Genomic DNA, 14,987 nt, shown 5'->3' with positions numbered 1-14,987 from the left:
CCGAGCCCTGCGTTTGCGGAGATGGCCCCCCGGAGCACGCACGAGGCTTTCTCTCACCACAGCCTGTCCGTGCAAGGCTCCCTTCCCCTCCTGGGAGAAGCCGGAGGCCGTCGGCGAACGGGCCGGGTCTCGTCGCACTCCCATCGACGCCCCCTATTTTGTGCCCGCGCCCCCTCTCGTTTCGCCGGCGCGCCCGGGGGTTTGCCGGCGCAGCTGTGCAGCGCCTGCCTGGCTGGCTGTTCCCTCCAGCCGTGGGGTGCCCTCGCTTCCCTCCCCTGCCGCTGGCAGCCGTCCCGCCTCTGCCAGCTGCTGGTTCGTTACCCCACTGACCTTTGTAATTCTCCAGAGCAATTTCCCGCATTGTTCCGCCCGCGTGAGCGAGCCGAGACCCCTCCTCCCTTGGCGGCCAAGGGCCCCCGTCAGTGCACCCTGGCTGCCGGTCGGATGGGCACAGCCTCCCGCTGCTCCCGCATCTATGGATTACGCCCCGGACGTTTGCCCGGCAGGATGAAGGCGCTTTGGGTCTCCCTAGCCCTCACCCATCTCGTGTGCACCGTCTACTCGGCAGGTGAGCCGGGGCTGGCCGTGCCAGGCCCGTTCGCTTCTCCTTGCTGGCGGGGTGCGGCTGAGCGCAGCTCAGGGAGCCCCACCGCACCTCCACCCCCAGCCCCGCTAAGACTCCCCTCCTGTCGCCCCGTCCATGCAGCTGTCTCTGGGGGTAACGAGCCGCCCAGGTGAATATTTACACCGTCGTTCCAGGCTGGGACATTTTTCCCCCCCTCTGGTTTCACCTCCCCGCCGTGAGAGCAGCTGACACGGACCGAAGGGGTGTTACAAGGAGGTGGGAGAAACAAGGATCTCCTTGACCTCTAAGGGGAGGTCAGAGCAATGGGGTTGAACTGCAGCGAGGGAGGCCGAGGTCGGACATGAGGAAAAACTCCCCAGCTCCCGGGGGGTTAAAGGCTGGGCCCAACGGCCGGGGGGGTTTGTGGCATCTCGGTGGCTGGAGATATTTCTGCGCAGGCGGGACGGGCGTCTCTCAGGGACAGTGCCGGGCCTTGCCGGGAGCCGAGCTCGGCGACCTCTCGGGGTCCTTCCCTGTTTGAGGGTTTCTTGTTCTGCTCCCATAAGGTCACCGCTTCTAGCCGGCTCCTGAGCCAAACCCGGGTCAAACCCCTCGAACCCGGCACCAGAAAGAGAATCTCCAGCCCCCTGGAGGTCCCGATTCTCCAGCCGCTTGGCCAACGTGTTTCAAGCTCTCTGGCCTCTCAGAAGACCTTTCGGGGTAAATTACAGCCAAGGAACAGCCCAGACCCTGCCGAGCCAGGGCCGGCGGCTGTGAGGCAAATTTATGGGAGCCGCTGGCGTCCCGACCAGGGGAGGGGAGACAGTTTCCGCGAGCTCCCCACCTACTTCACCGCTTTTGCAGGCAGGTCAGCTGCAGGTGAGGTGCATGTGGCGGGGGGGGAGGCAGGAGTTACCGAACTTCACGGTCCTTGCTGTCTGGGGTACGCACGGGCAGCCTTCGGCGCAGAACGGGCCGATGGCAGAGGGGCGCGGCTGGCACAGAGTGGGGTACATCGCATGGGCGGGTGCGCCGGTGAACGAAGCCCCAGTGGCGGGGCAGAGGCGGAGGGTGGGAGCCCCCAGCCCTGCCCCGCACCCACTGGAATCCCAGCCAGAGCAGGAGGGTTAGAGGGCGACAGGGACTCGGTCTAGAACTGGAGCCAGGAGCCAGCAGTACAATCCAACTTAGGGGCCCAGAGGGGGTCCCCGAGCAAGGCCCTGGCCCCCTTGCTCCCGCTCCAGCCAGCCTCTCCTGCAGCCTCCCTCTATGCAAAAGTCGTCCCGTTTGCTCTGCGTCCCGGCCCCAGTTACAAAGGGCCTCTCCCACCGTGGAGGCACCGAAAGGATCACACTTGGAATGCCGGTCGCTAGCTGGGAATTGGGGCGGTGCCCAGGGAAACCGAGGCAGCCACCCGGGGTCATTGCGGGACAGAGAGAACCCAACCAGGGGGATCAACCCCGCCTGTGGACGCAGTGGCCGACGTGCAGCGTCACCGGGCTGGGTGCGCGGACGGGGCTGTTGCTGGGCTCGGTCCCTGGGCCGGGGGTTGTGCGGAGCCGGTGGGGAGCGGCTGCTTTTTCAGCCGCCACAGCGTTAACCTGGGGAACTCCTCGCTGGAGGAGGCTGCCAAGTCCGGGACTTGAACCGGGCTCAGGAAGCAGCGAGATCAATCCCTGCAGGACAGGTTTGTGAGCCAGGCTGGGGAGGAACGGCGTCCCACCCTCTGGCTGCTGGTAGCTGGGAACAGGACAGGGATGGCTGCTGAGTCCCCGCTCCGGGGCACCTGGCACTGGCTGAGGGCACCAGGCAGGGCCCCGGGCTGGACCGGCCTTTGGTTTGCCACCTTCGTACGCTGTCAGCCCGTCTCCAAGGTCGGGTTTTATGGCCAATCATATCGGGCACGCGCTGATTATGGGAGCTGGAAAGTGAAACTCACACCGCCCAGTTTGCTGAGCCAGGTGGCTTATCTGTGACACGTCTCGGGCCAGCCGCCCCCCAGACACCCGGGACCTTCCAGCACGAGAGCGGCAGGGGAAACTGAGGCACGCAGCGGGCACGGAACAATCTTACGGCCAAGTCTCACTCTCACCTGCAGCGGGAAGCGGGGAGGGGAGAAAGAGCGAGACGGGGGGTTCGTTAGCATGGACACCCCTCCCGGGAGCACCTCTCCTCCTAGCTGTCCCCACACACCCCCAGCTCTGGTTCTCGCATCTCTCTCCCCACATCCCAGAGGGGCTCAGCGCCCCCCGGCTGCCCCCACACCTCCCTCGGCCCGGGGCAGGGACCCACAAACGCCCCACAGAAACGCTGCACCCACACGAGCGGCACCAGCCGGTTCAGCGCCCCCCAGCTGGCCACACACCTCCCTCGGCACCAGAGCTGGTGCACACACACAACAGCTGTTGCACTAGTGATTTACACGTTCACCTCACAATCCAATCACCAGCCTGGAGAGATGTGCAAACCGATCTTGCTTCCACACCTTCTCTGCTACTCCTGTAAGGGAGGGAAGGATTTCCCAAAGGGTAAACTGAGGCACATGGCGAGGCAGAGGGATTTCACCGGCATGTCCACTAAGGCAGGGGTCAGCCATAATGGGACGTTTTGACTCCTACGTACCGTCCAAGTGCCGCTGGTGCTTTTGGCAGTCACTCACAGCCTGACTTAAAACAGCTTCGTCCTTAAATAAATTCAGAGGCAGAGCTTTAACATGCACGGGGTGTGCGACTGCGTTAGCTGCTGTCTTGTTAATCCACAGGTGGCATGGCTTCAAGCAAGCTCGTGGCTGTACGGGGGTGCCGCATCGTGTCGGCACCGGCGCCGCTTGGTGTCGGCACCGGCGCCGCTTGGTGTCGGCACCGGTGCCACTCCCGGCACCTGTGCTGGAGGGTGCCGACTCATCATACTCTGATGGTGTATATTTTCCATGATTAAGACCACTATCAAATTTTCATTGGCTGTTCCGCGTCAGACATGTCACGGCTTGGTGTTGTGTGGTCCCAAAACGTTCATGAGCCACGGATGTAAGGCGCGCCATGACTGCTTGGCTTTTCGCGAAGGTACAGATGAAGCCGGCTGCCCCACTGAGGTCAATGCTGTATTCTCTCTGCAGGGCTCAGGGGCAGATGGAGGGCACCGCTGGCAATGCCAGGGAAGGGCTGGGAGGCTGTGATTGCTGCAGAAGGAGGAACAGATGATGGACACAACGTTCCTGGTGACGAGACGTTCCTGGCTGCCACCTGGGGGAAGGTGGCACAGGCAGGGGAGAGCGTGGAGCACGCTGGAGGAATTGGAGGAGACCAGGCCACCCACGCGCCGGGGATGGCAGGTGGGTACAGGGCGCTTGAAGTAGCCATTGGCTGTTGAGTCCCGGGGGTTCCCAGAACATGACCACTTCGTGCCACAAACCCACGCGACAGCACCTTGAAAATGAGACCCATTCTTTGGTTCAGCCCCATGGGAGTTCCCCTCCCCCCACCAGCGCTGGGAGGGCAGTGGGGGCTGGTGGTCAGAGCAGGGGGCCAGGAGCCAGGACTCCTGGGTTCTCTCCCTGGCGCTGGGAGGGCAGTGGGGGCTGGTGGTCAGAGCAGGGGGCCAGGAGCCAGGACTCCTGGGTTCTCTCCCTGGCGCTGGGAGGGCAGTGGGGGCTGGTGGTTGGAGCAGGGGGAGGGAGCCAGGACTCCTGGGTTCTCTCCAGCTCAGGAAGAGGAGTGCTGCTTTCCAGGACACTACTAAGCAGCGGGGGGGGTTTTCCTTTCAGTGACCTGCCTGTACGGGGGCACCCCCAACGGCACGGCGTGTATCTGCCCCCGAGGCAGGTGGGGTGAGAGATGCGAGTGCTACGACCCCGCCACAGCCTGCCAGAATGGCGGCACAGCCGTGGGGCGCCTCTGCTTCTGTCCCCCCGGCTACGTCGGAGACAACTGCGACTGCTGGGACAGCTGCCAGGCATGTCACAACGGGGGGACGTCCGTGGGCATGGACTGCGCCTGCCCCCTGGGGTACGGGGGCCCACGATGCGAATACTGTGGAACAGCCCCACCGGGAACCGAGAGCACCCCCAGCACCCCATGGCCTACGACCAACACGTCGTCCACGTCCACTGAGACAACCACCCCATCCACGCCCACCGCTGCAACAACCCCGCCCACCACTACAACCCCATCCACCTCCACACCCACAATTACAACCCCATCCACCTCCACAGCCACGCCCACTGCTACAACAACCCCATCCACCTCCACGGCAACAACCACCACTACAACCACTCCTTCCACGCCCACCACTACAACCCAATACACCTCCACAACCACCACTACAACCCCATCCACCTCGACACCCACAACTACAACCCCATCCACCTCCACAGCCACGCCCACTGCTACAACAACCCCATCCACCTCCACGGCAACAACCACCACTACAACCACCCCACCCACGCCCACTGCAACATCAACCCCATCCACCTCCACGGCAACAACCACCACTACAACCACCCCACCCACGCCCACTGCAACATCAACCCCATCCAGCTCCACAGCCACTACCACCACCCCACCCACGCCCACTGCTACAACCCCATCCACCTCCACGGCAACAACCACCACTACAACCACCCCATCCACGCCCACTGCAACACCAACCCCATCCACCTTCACAACCACAACTACAACCCCATCCACCTCCACGGCGACAACCACCACCCCATCCACGCACACCACTACAATAACCCCATCCACCTCCACAACCACCACTACAACCACCCCACCCACACCCACTGCTACAACAACCCCATCCACCTCCACAGCCACAACCACCACTACAACCACCCCACCCACGCCCACCGCTACAACAACCCCATCCACCTCCACAGCCACAACCACCACTACAACCACCCCATCCACGCCCACTGCAACACCAACCCCATCCACCTTCACAACCACAACTACAACCCCATCCACCTCCACGGCGACAACCACCACCCCATCCACGCCCACCACTACAACAACCCCATCCACCTCCACGCCCACCACTACAACAACCCCATCCACACCCACTGCTACAACAACCCCATCCACCTCCACAGCCACAACCACCACTACAACCACCCCACCCACGCCCACCGCTACAACAACCCCATCCACCTCCACAGCCACAACCACCACTACAACCACCCCATCCACGCCCACTGCAACACCAACCCCAGCCAGCTCCACAGCCACAGCCACAACCACCACCCCATCCACACCCACCACTACAACAACCCCATCCACCTCCACAGCCACAACTACAACCCCATTCACCTCCACAACCACCACTAAAACCACCCCACCCACGCCCACCGCTACAACAACCCCATCCACCTCCACAGCCACAACCACCACGCCATCCACACCCACCGCTACAACCCCATCCACCTCCACAGCCACAACCACCACTACAACCACCCCATCCACACCCACTGCTACAACAACCCCATCCACCTCCACGGCCACAACCACCACTACAACCACCATACCCACGCCCACCGCTACAACAACCCCATCCACCTCCACAGCCACAACCACCACCCCATCCACACCCACCGCTACAACCCCATCCACCTCCACAGCCACAACCACCACTACAACCACCCCATCCACACCCACTGCTACAACAACCCCATCCACCTCCACGGCCACAACCACCACTACAACCACCATACCCACGCCCACCGCTACAACAACCCCATCCACCTCCACAGCCACAACCACCACCCCATCCACACCCACCGCTACAACCCCATCCACCTCCAAAGCCACAACCACCACTACAACCACCCCATCCACACCCACTGCTACAACCCCATCGACCTCCACAGCCACAACTACAACCCCATCCACCTCCACAGCCACAACCACCACCCCATCCACACCCACTACTACAACCCCATCCACCTCCACAGCCACAACCACCACTACAACCACCACATCCACGTCCACAACCACCACCCCACCCACGTCCACCACTACAACACCATCCACCTCCACAGCCACAACCACCACCCCATCTAAACCCACTGCTACAACCCCATCCACCTCCACGGTCACAACCACCACCCCATCCACACCCACTGCTACAACCCCATCCACCTCCACGGCCACAACCACCACCCCATCCACACCCACTGCTACAACCCCATCCACCTCCACGGCCACAACCACCACCCCATCGACACCCACCGCTACAACAACCCCATCCACCTCCACAGCCACAACCACCACCCCATCCACGCCCACCGCTACAACAACCCCATCCACCTCCACAACCACCAATAAAACCACCCCACCCACGCCCACCGCTACAACAACCCCATCCACCTCCACAGCCACAACCACCACTACAACCACCCCACCCACGCCCACCGCTACAACAACCCCATCCACCTCCACAGCCACAACCACCACTACAACCACCCCATCCACGCCCACTGCAACACCAACCCCATCCACCTCCACAGCCACAACCACCACCCCATCCACACCCACCGCTACAACCCCATCCACCTCCACAGCCACAACCACCACTACAACCACGCCATCCACACCCACTGCTACAACCCCATCCACCTCCACGGCCACAACCACCACTACAACCACCCCATCCACGCCCACCGCTACAACAACCCCATCCACCTCCACACCCACAACAACAACCCCATCCACCTCCACAGCCGCAACCACCACTACAACCACCCCATCCACGCCCACCGCTACAACAACCCCATCCACCTCCACAACCACTACCCCATCCACGCCCACCGCTACAACCCCATCCACCTCCACAGCCACAACTACAACCCCATCCACCTCCACAGCCACAACCACCACTACAACCACCTCATCCACGCCCACCGCTACAACAACCCCATCCACCTCCACACCCACAACTACAACCCCATCCACCTCCACAGCCACAACCACCACTACAACCACCCCATCCACGCCCACCTCTACAACAACCCCATCCACCTCCACACCCACAACTACAACCCCATCCACCACCACAGCCACAACCACCACTACAACCACCCCATCCACACCCACCGCTACAACAACCCCATCCACCTCCACAACCACTACCCCATCCACACCCACCACTACAACCACCCCATCCACACCCACCGCTACAACAACCCCATCCACCTCCACAACCACTACCCCATCCACGCCCACCGCTACAACCCCATCCACCTCCACGCCCACCACTACAACCCCATCCACCTCCACAGCCACAAGCACCACTACAACCACCCCATCCACGCCCACCGCTACAACAACCCCATCCACCTCCACACCCACAACTACAACCCCATCCACCTCCACAACCACCACTACAACCACCCCATCCACGCCCACCGCTACAACAACCCCATCCACCTCCACAACCACTACCCCATCCACGCCCACCTCTACAACCCCATCCACCTCCACAGCCACAACTACAACCCCATCCACCTCCACAGCCACAACCACCACTACAACCACCCCATCCACGCCCACCGCTACAACAACCCCATCCACCTCCACACCCACAACTACAACCCCATCCACCTCCACAGCCACAACCACCACTACAACCACCCCATCCACGCCCACCACTACAACAACCCCATCCACCTCCACACCCACAACTACAACCCCATCCACCACCACAGCCACAACCACCACTACAACCACCCCATCCACCCCCACAACCACTACCCCATCCACACCCACCACTACAACCACCCCATCCACGCCCACCGCTACAACAACCCCATTCACCTCCACAACCACTACCCCATCCACGCCCACTGCTACAACCCCATCCACCTCCACGCCCACCACTACAACCCCATCCACCTCCACAACCACCACCCCATCCACACCCACTGCTACAACCCCATCCACCTCCTCAGCCAAAACCACCACCCCATCCACACCCACTGCTACAACCCCATCGACCTCCACGGCCACAACTACAACCCCATCCACGCCCACTGCTACAACCCCATCGACCTCCACAGCTACAACCACCACCCCATCCACGCCCACCGCTACAACAACCCCATCCACGCCCACCACTACAACCCCATTGACCTCCACAGCCACAACCAAAACCCCATCCACACCCACTGCTACAACAACCCCATCCACCTCCACAGCCACAACCACCACCCCATCCACGCCCACCGCTACAACCCCATCCACCTCAACACCCACAACCACAACCCCATCCATCTCCACAGCCACAACCACCACTACAACCACCCCATCCACGCCCACCGCTACAACAACCCCATCCACCTCCACACCCACAACTACAACCCCATCCACCTCCACAGCCACAAGCACCACTACAACCACCCCATCCACGCCCACCGCTACAACAACCCCATCCACCTCCACAACCACTACCCCATCCACGCCCACCGCTACAACCCCATCAACCTCCACAGCCACAACCACAACCCCATCCACCTCCACAGCCACAACCACCACTACAACCACCCCATTCACGCCCACCGCTACAACAACCCCATCCACCTCCACAACCACTACCCCATCCACGCCCACCGCTACAACAACCCCAACCACCTCCACAACCACTACCCTATCCAAGCCCACCGCTACAACCCCATCCACCTCAACACCCACAACCACAACCCCATCCATCTCCACAGCCACAACCAGCACTACAACCACCCCATCCACGCCCACCGCTACAACAACCCCATCCACCTCCACACCCACAACTACAACCCCATCCACCTCCACAGCCACAAGCACCACTACAACCACCCCATCCACGCCCACCGCTACAACAACCCCATCCACCTCCACAACCACGACCCCATCCACGCCCACCGCTACAACCCCATCAACCTCCACAGCCACAACCACAACCCCATCCACCTCCACAGCCACAACCACCACTACAACCACCCCATTCACGCCCACCGCTACAACAACCCCATCCACCTCCACAACCACTACCCCATCCACGCCCACCGCTACAACCCCATCCACCTCCACAGCCACAACTACAACCCCATCCACCTCCACAGCCACAACCACCACTACAACCACCCCATCCACGCCCACCACTACAACAACCCCATCCACCTCCACAGCCACAACCACCACTACAACCACCCCATCCACGCCCACCGCTACAACAACCCCATCCACCTCCACAACCACTACCCCATCCACGCCCACCGCTACAACCCCATCCACCTCCACACCGATAACCACAACCCCATCCACGCCCACTGCTACAACCACCACTGCAACCACCCCATCCACGCCCACCGCTACAACAACCCCATCCACCTCCACAACCACTACCCCATCCACGCCCACCGCTACAACCCCATCCACCTCCACACCCACAACTACAACCTCATCCACCTCCGCAGCCACAACCACTACTACAACCACCCCATCCACGCCCACCGCTACAACAACCCCATCCACCTTCACAACCACTACCCCATCCACGCCCACCGCTTCAACAACCCCATCCACCTTCACAACCACTACCCCATCCACGCCCACCCCATCCACCCCCACCGCTACAACAACCCCATCCACCTCCACAACCACTACCCCATCCACGCCCACCGCTACAACAACCCCATCCACCTCCACAACCACTACCCCATCCACGCCCACCGCTACAACCCCATCCACCTCAACACCCACAACCACAACCCCATCCATCTCCACAGCCACAACCACCACTACAACCACCCCATCCACGCCCACCGCTACAACAACCCCATCCACCTCCACACCCACAACTACAACCCCATCCACCTCCACAGCCACAAGCACCACTACAACCACCCCATCCACGCCCACCGCTACAACAACCCCATCCACCTCCACAACCACTACCCCATCCACGCCCACCGCTACAACCCCATCCACCTCCACAGCCACAACTACAACCCCATCCACCTCCACAGCCACAACCACCCCATCCACGCCCACCACTACAACAACCCCATCCACCTCCACACCCACAACCACCACTACAACCACCCCATCCACGCCCACCGCTACAACAACCCCATCCACCTCCACAACCACTACCCCATCCACGCCCACCGCTACAACCCCATCCACCTCCACACCGACAACCACAACCCCATCCACGCCCACTGCTACAACCACCACTGCAACCACCCCATCCACGCCCACCGCTACAACAACCCCATCCACCTCCACAACCACTACCCCATCCACGCCCACCGCTACAACCCCATCCACCTCCACACCCACAACTACAACCTCATCCACCTCCGCAGCCACAACCACTACTACAACCACCCCATCCACGCCCACCGCTACAACAACCCCATCCACCTTCACAACCACTACCCCATCCACGCCCACCGCTTCAACAACCCCATCCACCTTCACAACCACTACCCCATCCACGCCCACCCAATCCACGCCCACCGCTACAACAACCCCATCCACCTCCACAACCACTACCCCATCCACGCCCACCGCTACAATCCCATCCACCTCAACACCCACAACCACAACCCCATCCATCTCCACAGCCACAACCACCACTACAACCACCCCATCCACGCCCACCGCTACAACAACCCCATCCACCTCCACACCCACAACTACAACCCCATCCACCTCCACAGCCACAAGCACCACTACAACCACCCCATCCACGCCCACCGCTACAACAACCCCATCCACCTCCACAACCACTACCCCATTCACGCCCAGCTCTACAACTACCCCATCAACCTCCACAGCCACAACCACTACCCCATCCACGCCCACCGCTACAACCCCATCCACCTCCACGGCAACAACCACCACTACAACCACCCCATCCACGCCCACCGCTACAACCCCATCCACCTCCACACCTACAACCACTACTCCTTCCACATCCACTGCAACAGCTACTACCCCATCCACCACAACTGCTATAACCACAACCTCATACACCTCCACCCCTGTAACCACCACCCCATCTACCTCCACTGATACAGCCACCACCCCAACCACTTCAGCACCCACAGCCACCACGCCATACACTTCCAGTGCTACACCTACCACAACAAGTACCACAACTGAAACAACCACCTCCACTGCTACAACCACCACCCGAACCACCACCACTGAAATAACCACAACACCTTCCACCACCTCTGTTACAACCTCCACCCCAACAATCACTACTGAAAAAACCACCACCCCATCCACCACTGCTGCTACAACCACCACCTCCACCACTACTCCTACAATCACCACCCCATCCACCTCCACATCTACAACCACTACTCCTTCCACCTCCACATCTACAGCTACTACCCCATCCACCACTACTGCTATAACCACAACCTCATCCACCTCCACCCCTGCAACCACCACCTCTTCTACCACAACTGAAACAACCACCACTACTACAACCAACACTCCGTCCACCTCCACACCTACCACCACACCATCCACTTCCAGTGCTACAGCTACCACAACAAGCACCACAACTGATACAACAACCTCCACTGCTACAACCACCACCCCAACCACCACCACTGAAATAACCACAACTCCTTCCACCGCCACTGCTACAACCACCACCTCCACCACTACTCTTACAATCACCACCCCATCCACCTCAACACCTAGAACCACTACTCCTTCCACATCCACTGCAACAGCTACTACCCCATCCACCACAACTGCTATAACCACAACCTCATCCACCTCCACCCCTGCAACCACCACCCCATCTACCTCCACTGATACAGCCACCACTCTAACCACCACAGTTGAAACAGCCACCACACCATCCACCACTGCTACTACAACCACCACACTGTCCACCTCCACACCCTCAACCACCACACCATCCACTTCCAGTACTACAGCTACCACAACCAGCACCACATCTGAAACAACCACCTCCACCTCCACTGCTACAACTACCACCACTACTGAAAAAACCGCAACACCTTCCACCACCTCTGCTGCAACCTCCACCCCAACAACCACTACTGAAAAAACCACCACCCCATCCACCACCGCTGCTACAACCACCACCTCTTCCACCACAACTGAAAAAACCACCACCCCATCCACCACCACTGCTACAACCATCTCCTCCACCACTACGCCTACAATCGCCACCCCATCCACCTCCACACCTACAACCACTACTCCTTCCACATCCACTGCAACAGCTATTGCCCCATCCACCACAACTGCTATAACCACCACCACACCCCCTACCCCTCCTGTCTGTATTATGACCTCCACTTTACCCTTCACTACCCCAAGCACCATGTGTCCTTTCACCTCTTCATGTGTAATCCCGACGTCATGCACCTTCCCCACCCAGGCCTCTAGTACGCCTAGCTGGGGTACTACCATCCCAGGTGAGTCTGTGCTCCTCTTATGTCTTGTGGGTGGGTGTTTCTTTGCAAGATGGCCTTGTCCTGTGACTTTTATTCCTAGTACACAGGTCCCGAACTCCACAGGGCTCTCTCTGATGTACTTGTGCTTGCATGACACCTAGGCCACTTCTCCCAACAAGGAGAAGTGCAGAGTCCTGCACCTGGGGCGGAAGAATCCCAAGCATTGTTTCAGGCTGGGGACCGACTGGCTCAGCAGCAGTGCGATGGAAAGGGACCTAGGGGTTCTGGTGGATGAAAGGCTGGATATGAGTAAACAGTGGGCCCTTGTAGCCAAGAAGGCTAACGGCGTATTGGGGGGGCATTAGGAGGAGCATTTCCAGCAGAGCTAGAAAAGTGGTTGTTCCCCTCTATTCGGCACTGGGGAGGCCACATCTAGAATATTGTGTCCAGTTTTGGGCCCCCCAGTATAAAAGGACGTGGATTTGCTGGAGCAGGTTCAGCAAAGGGCAACGAAAATGATTGAGGGGCTGGAGCACAAGACCGATGAGGAGAGGCTGAGGGATTTGGGCTTGTTTAGTTTGCAGAAGAGAAGACTGAGGGGTGATTTAATAGCAGCCTTCAACTTCCTGAAGGGGAGCTCTAAAGAGGCTGGCGAGAGGCTGTTCTCAGTGGTGTCAGGCGGCAGAACAAGGAGCAATGGGCTGAAGTTGAAGAGGGAGAGGTGCAGGTTGGATATGAGGAAAAACAACTTCCCCAGGCGGGAGGTGAAGCAGTGGAATGTGTTGCCCAGAGAGGTGGTGGATTCTCCATCCCTGGAGGTGTTTAAGTCCCGGCTGGACAAGGTCCTGGCTGGGATGACTTAGGGGGGGGTTGATCCTGCTTGAAGCAGGGGGCTGGACTAGACGACCTGCTGAGGTCCCTTCCAGCCCTGTGATTCTGTAATTCTATGATGGGTGTCTCTGTTCAGGTGGCAACACCATGTTGGTCTTTTGTCTTGAGCGCGGAGTTTACGTCCGGTGTCTCGTACGTGTGGTGTTACGCTTGAAATAATTACACAGAATCTTTTTTGGTGGGGGGAGTTGTCATAGGGACCAGCCTGTGGCTCACGTCCTTTCACTGGCTGGGTGTATTAACCTAGGGAGACAAGGGATTTCTTCTGGTCTGGACAGGTGCTCCAGGCATCACCAGATGCAACCCAAAGACCCACTGAAGATGGCTTATCTTTGTAGGACTTTTCTCCAGCTCTACATGCTGGGCCCTCTCCGTTCCTAGTCAGTTTGTGTGACATCTCTGTATCTAAAGGTGGTTCTCATTGTTGTGTTGGTATCAGAATGTCAACTTCAAGGCCCGTCTAGCTGTCCTGCACCAGTCTGCCTTTTACCCGGGGCCCATTCCATTGCATCTCAGTACCACCACATCTTTAACTCTGACTCTCCAGGGTTGGGAAATTCCCCCTGGTGGAAGGAGATGAGCGTCCGACATGTAGCAGGAATTCTGGGTTCTCTGGGAGGCCAGTGGGGGCTGGTGGCTGGAGCAGGGGCCGGGAGCCAGGACTCCTGGGTTCTCTCCCTGGCACTGGAAGGGCAGTGGGGGCTGGTGGTTAGAGCGGGGGGGGACTGGGAGCCAGGACTCCTGGGTTCTTCGACTCTGGGAGGCAGTGGGGCCAAGTGGCTCAGGACAGGAGGAGCGGGGAGATGGGACGCCAGGGTTCTGTTCTGCACTCCGGGTGGGTCATGTGTCTCTGAGCTAGTCCTGGGGGTGAACTTCCTGCCCCCCACTACTGCTCACGGTGGATGTTTGTCCCTGTCAGTGTCCTGCCAGAACAGTGGCACCTACGATGGGATCAAATGCCTGTGCAGCCCAGGTTTCCTTGGCCCCCTGTGCGCCTCGTGGGACCCCAGCCAGGCCTGTCAGAACGGCAGCACTCCCATCGGCACCAAGTGCGTCTGCCCGCCGGGTTTCTACGGTGACCGGTGTGAATCCTACAACGCCTCCAGG

At 60.0% G+C, this 14,987-nt stretch overlaps 1 protein-coding gene across 1 annotated transcript; it reads left to right on the top strand.

Moving 5' to 3' along the window:
* Positions 1-444: 444 nt before the first annotated feature.
* On the top strand, positions 445-11,706 carry LOC142005614 (uncharacterized). The gene is made up of 14 exons (XM_074982893.1): positions 445-568; positions 3,327-3,457; positions 3,540-3,627; positions 3,681-3,896; positions 4,329-4,569; positions 4,776-5,257; positions 7,281-7,408; positions 7,931-8,397; positions 8,508-8,560; positions 8,616-9,880; positions 10,286-10,336; positions 10,523-10,684; positions 11,411-11,587; positions 11,674-11,706. Exons 1-14 carry the CDS (start codon positions 445-447, stop codon positions 11,704-11,706), a joined length of 3,618 nt encoding a protein of 1,205 aa, XP_074838994.1.
* Positions 11,707-14,987: the final 3,281 nt, after the last annotated feature.

The sequence above is a fragment of the Carettochelys insculpta genome, chromosome 34 (assembly GCF_033958435.1).
Source record: "Carettochelys insculpta isolate YL-2023 chromosome 34, ASM3395843v1, whole genome shotgun sequence".
Lineage (NCBI taxonomy): Eukaryota > Metazoa > Chordata > Testudines > Carettochelyidae > Carettochelys > Carettochelys insculpta.
This window is presented reverse-complemented; position numbering and strand designations above follow the sequence as displayed.

Coding starts and splice junctions, on each gene's coding strand:
- LOC142005614 (XM_074982893.1), top strand. CDS start 445: ATGGGCACAGCCTCCCGCTGCTCCCGCATCTATGGATTACGCCCCGGA. Junction 3,897..4,328: donor CCACGCGCCGGGGATGGCAG/GTGGGTACAGGG, acceptor TTTTCCTTTCAG/TGACCTGCCTGTACGGGGGC. Junction 4,570..4,775: donor GACTGCGCCTGCCCCCTGGG/GTACGGGGGCCC, acceptor CCACCTCCACAG/CCACGCCCACTGCTACAACA.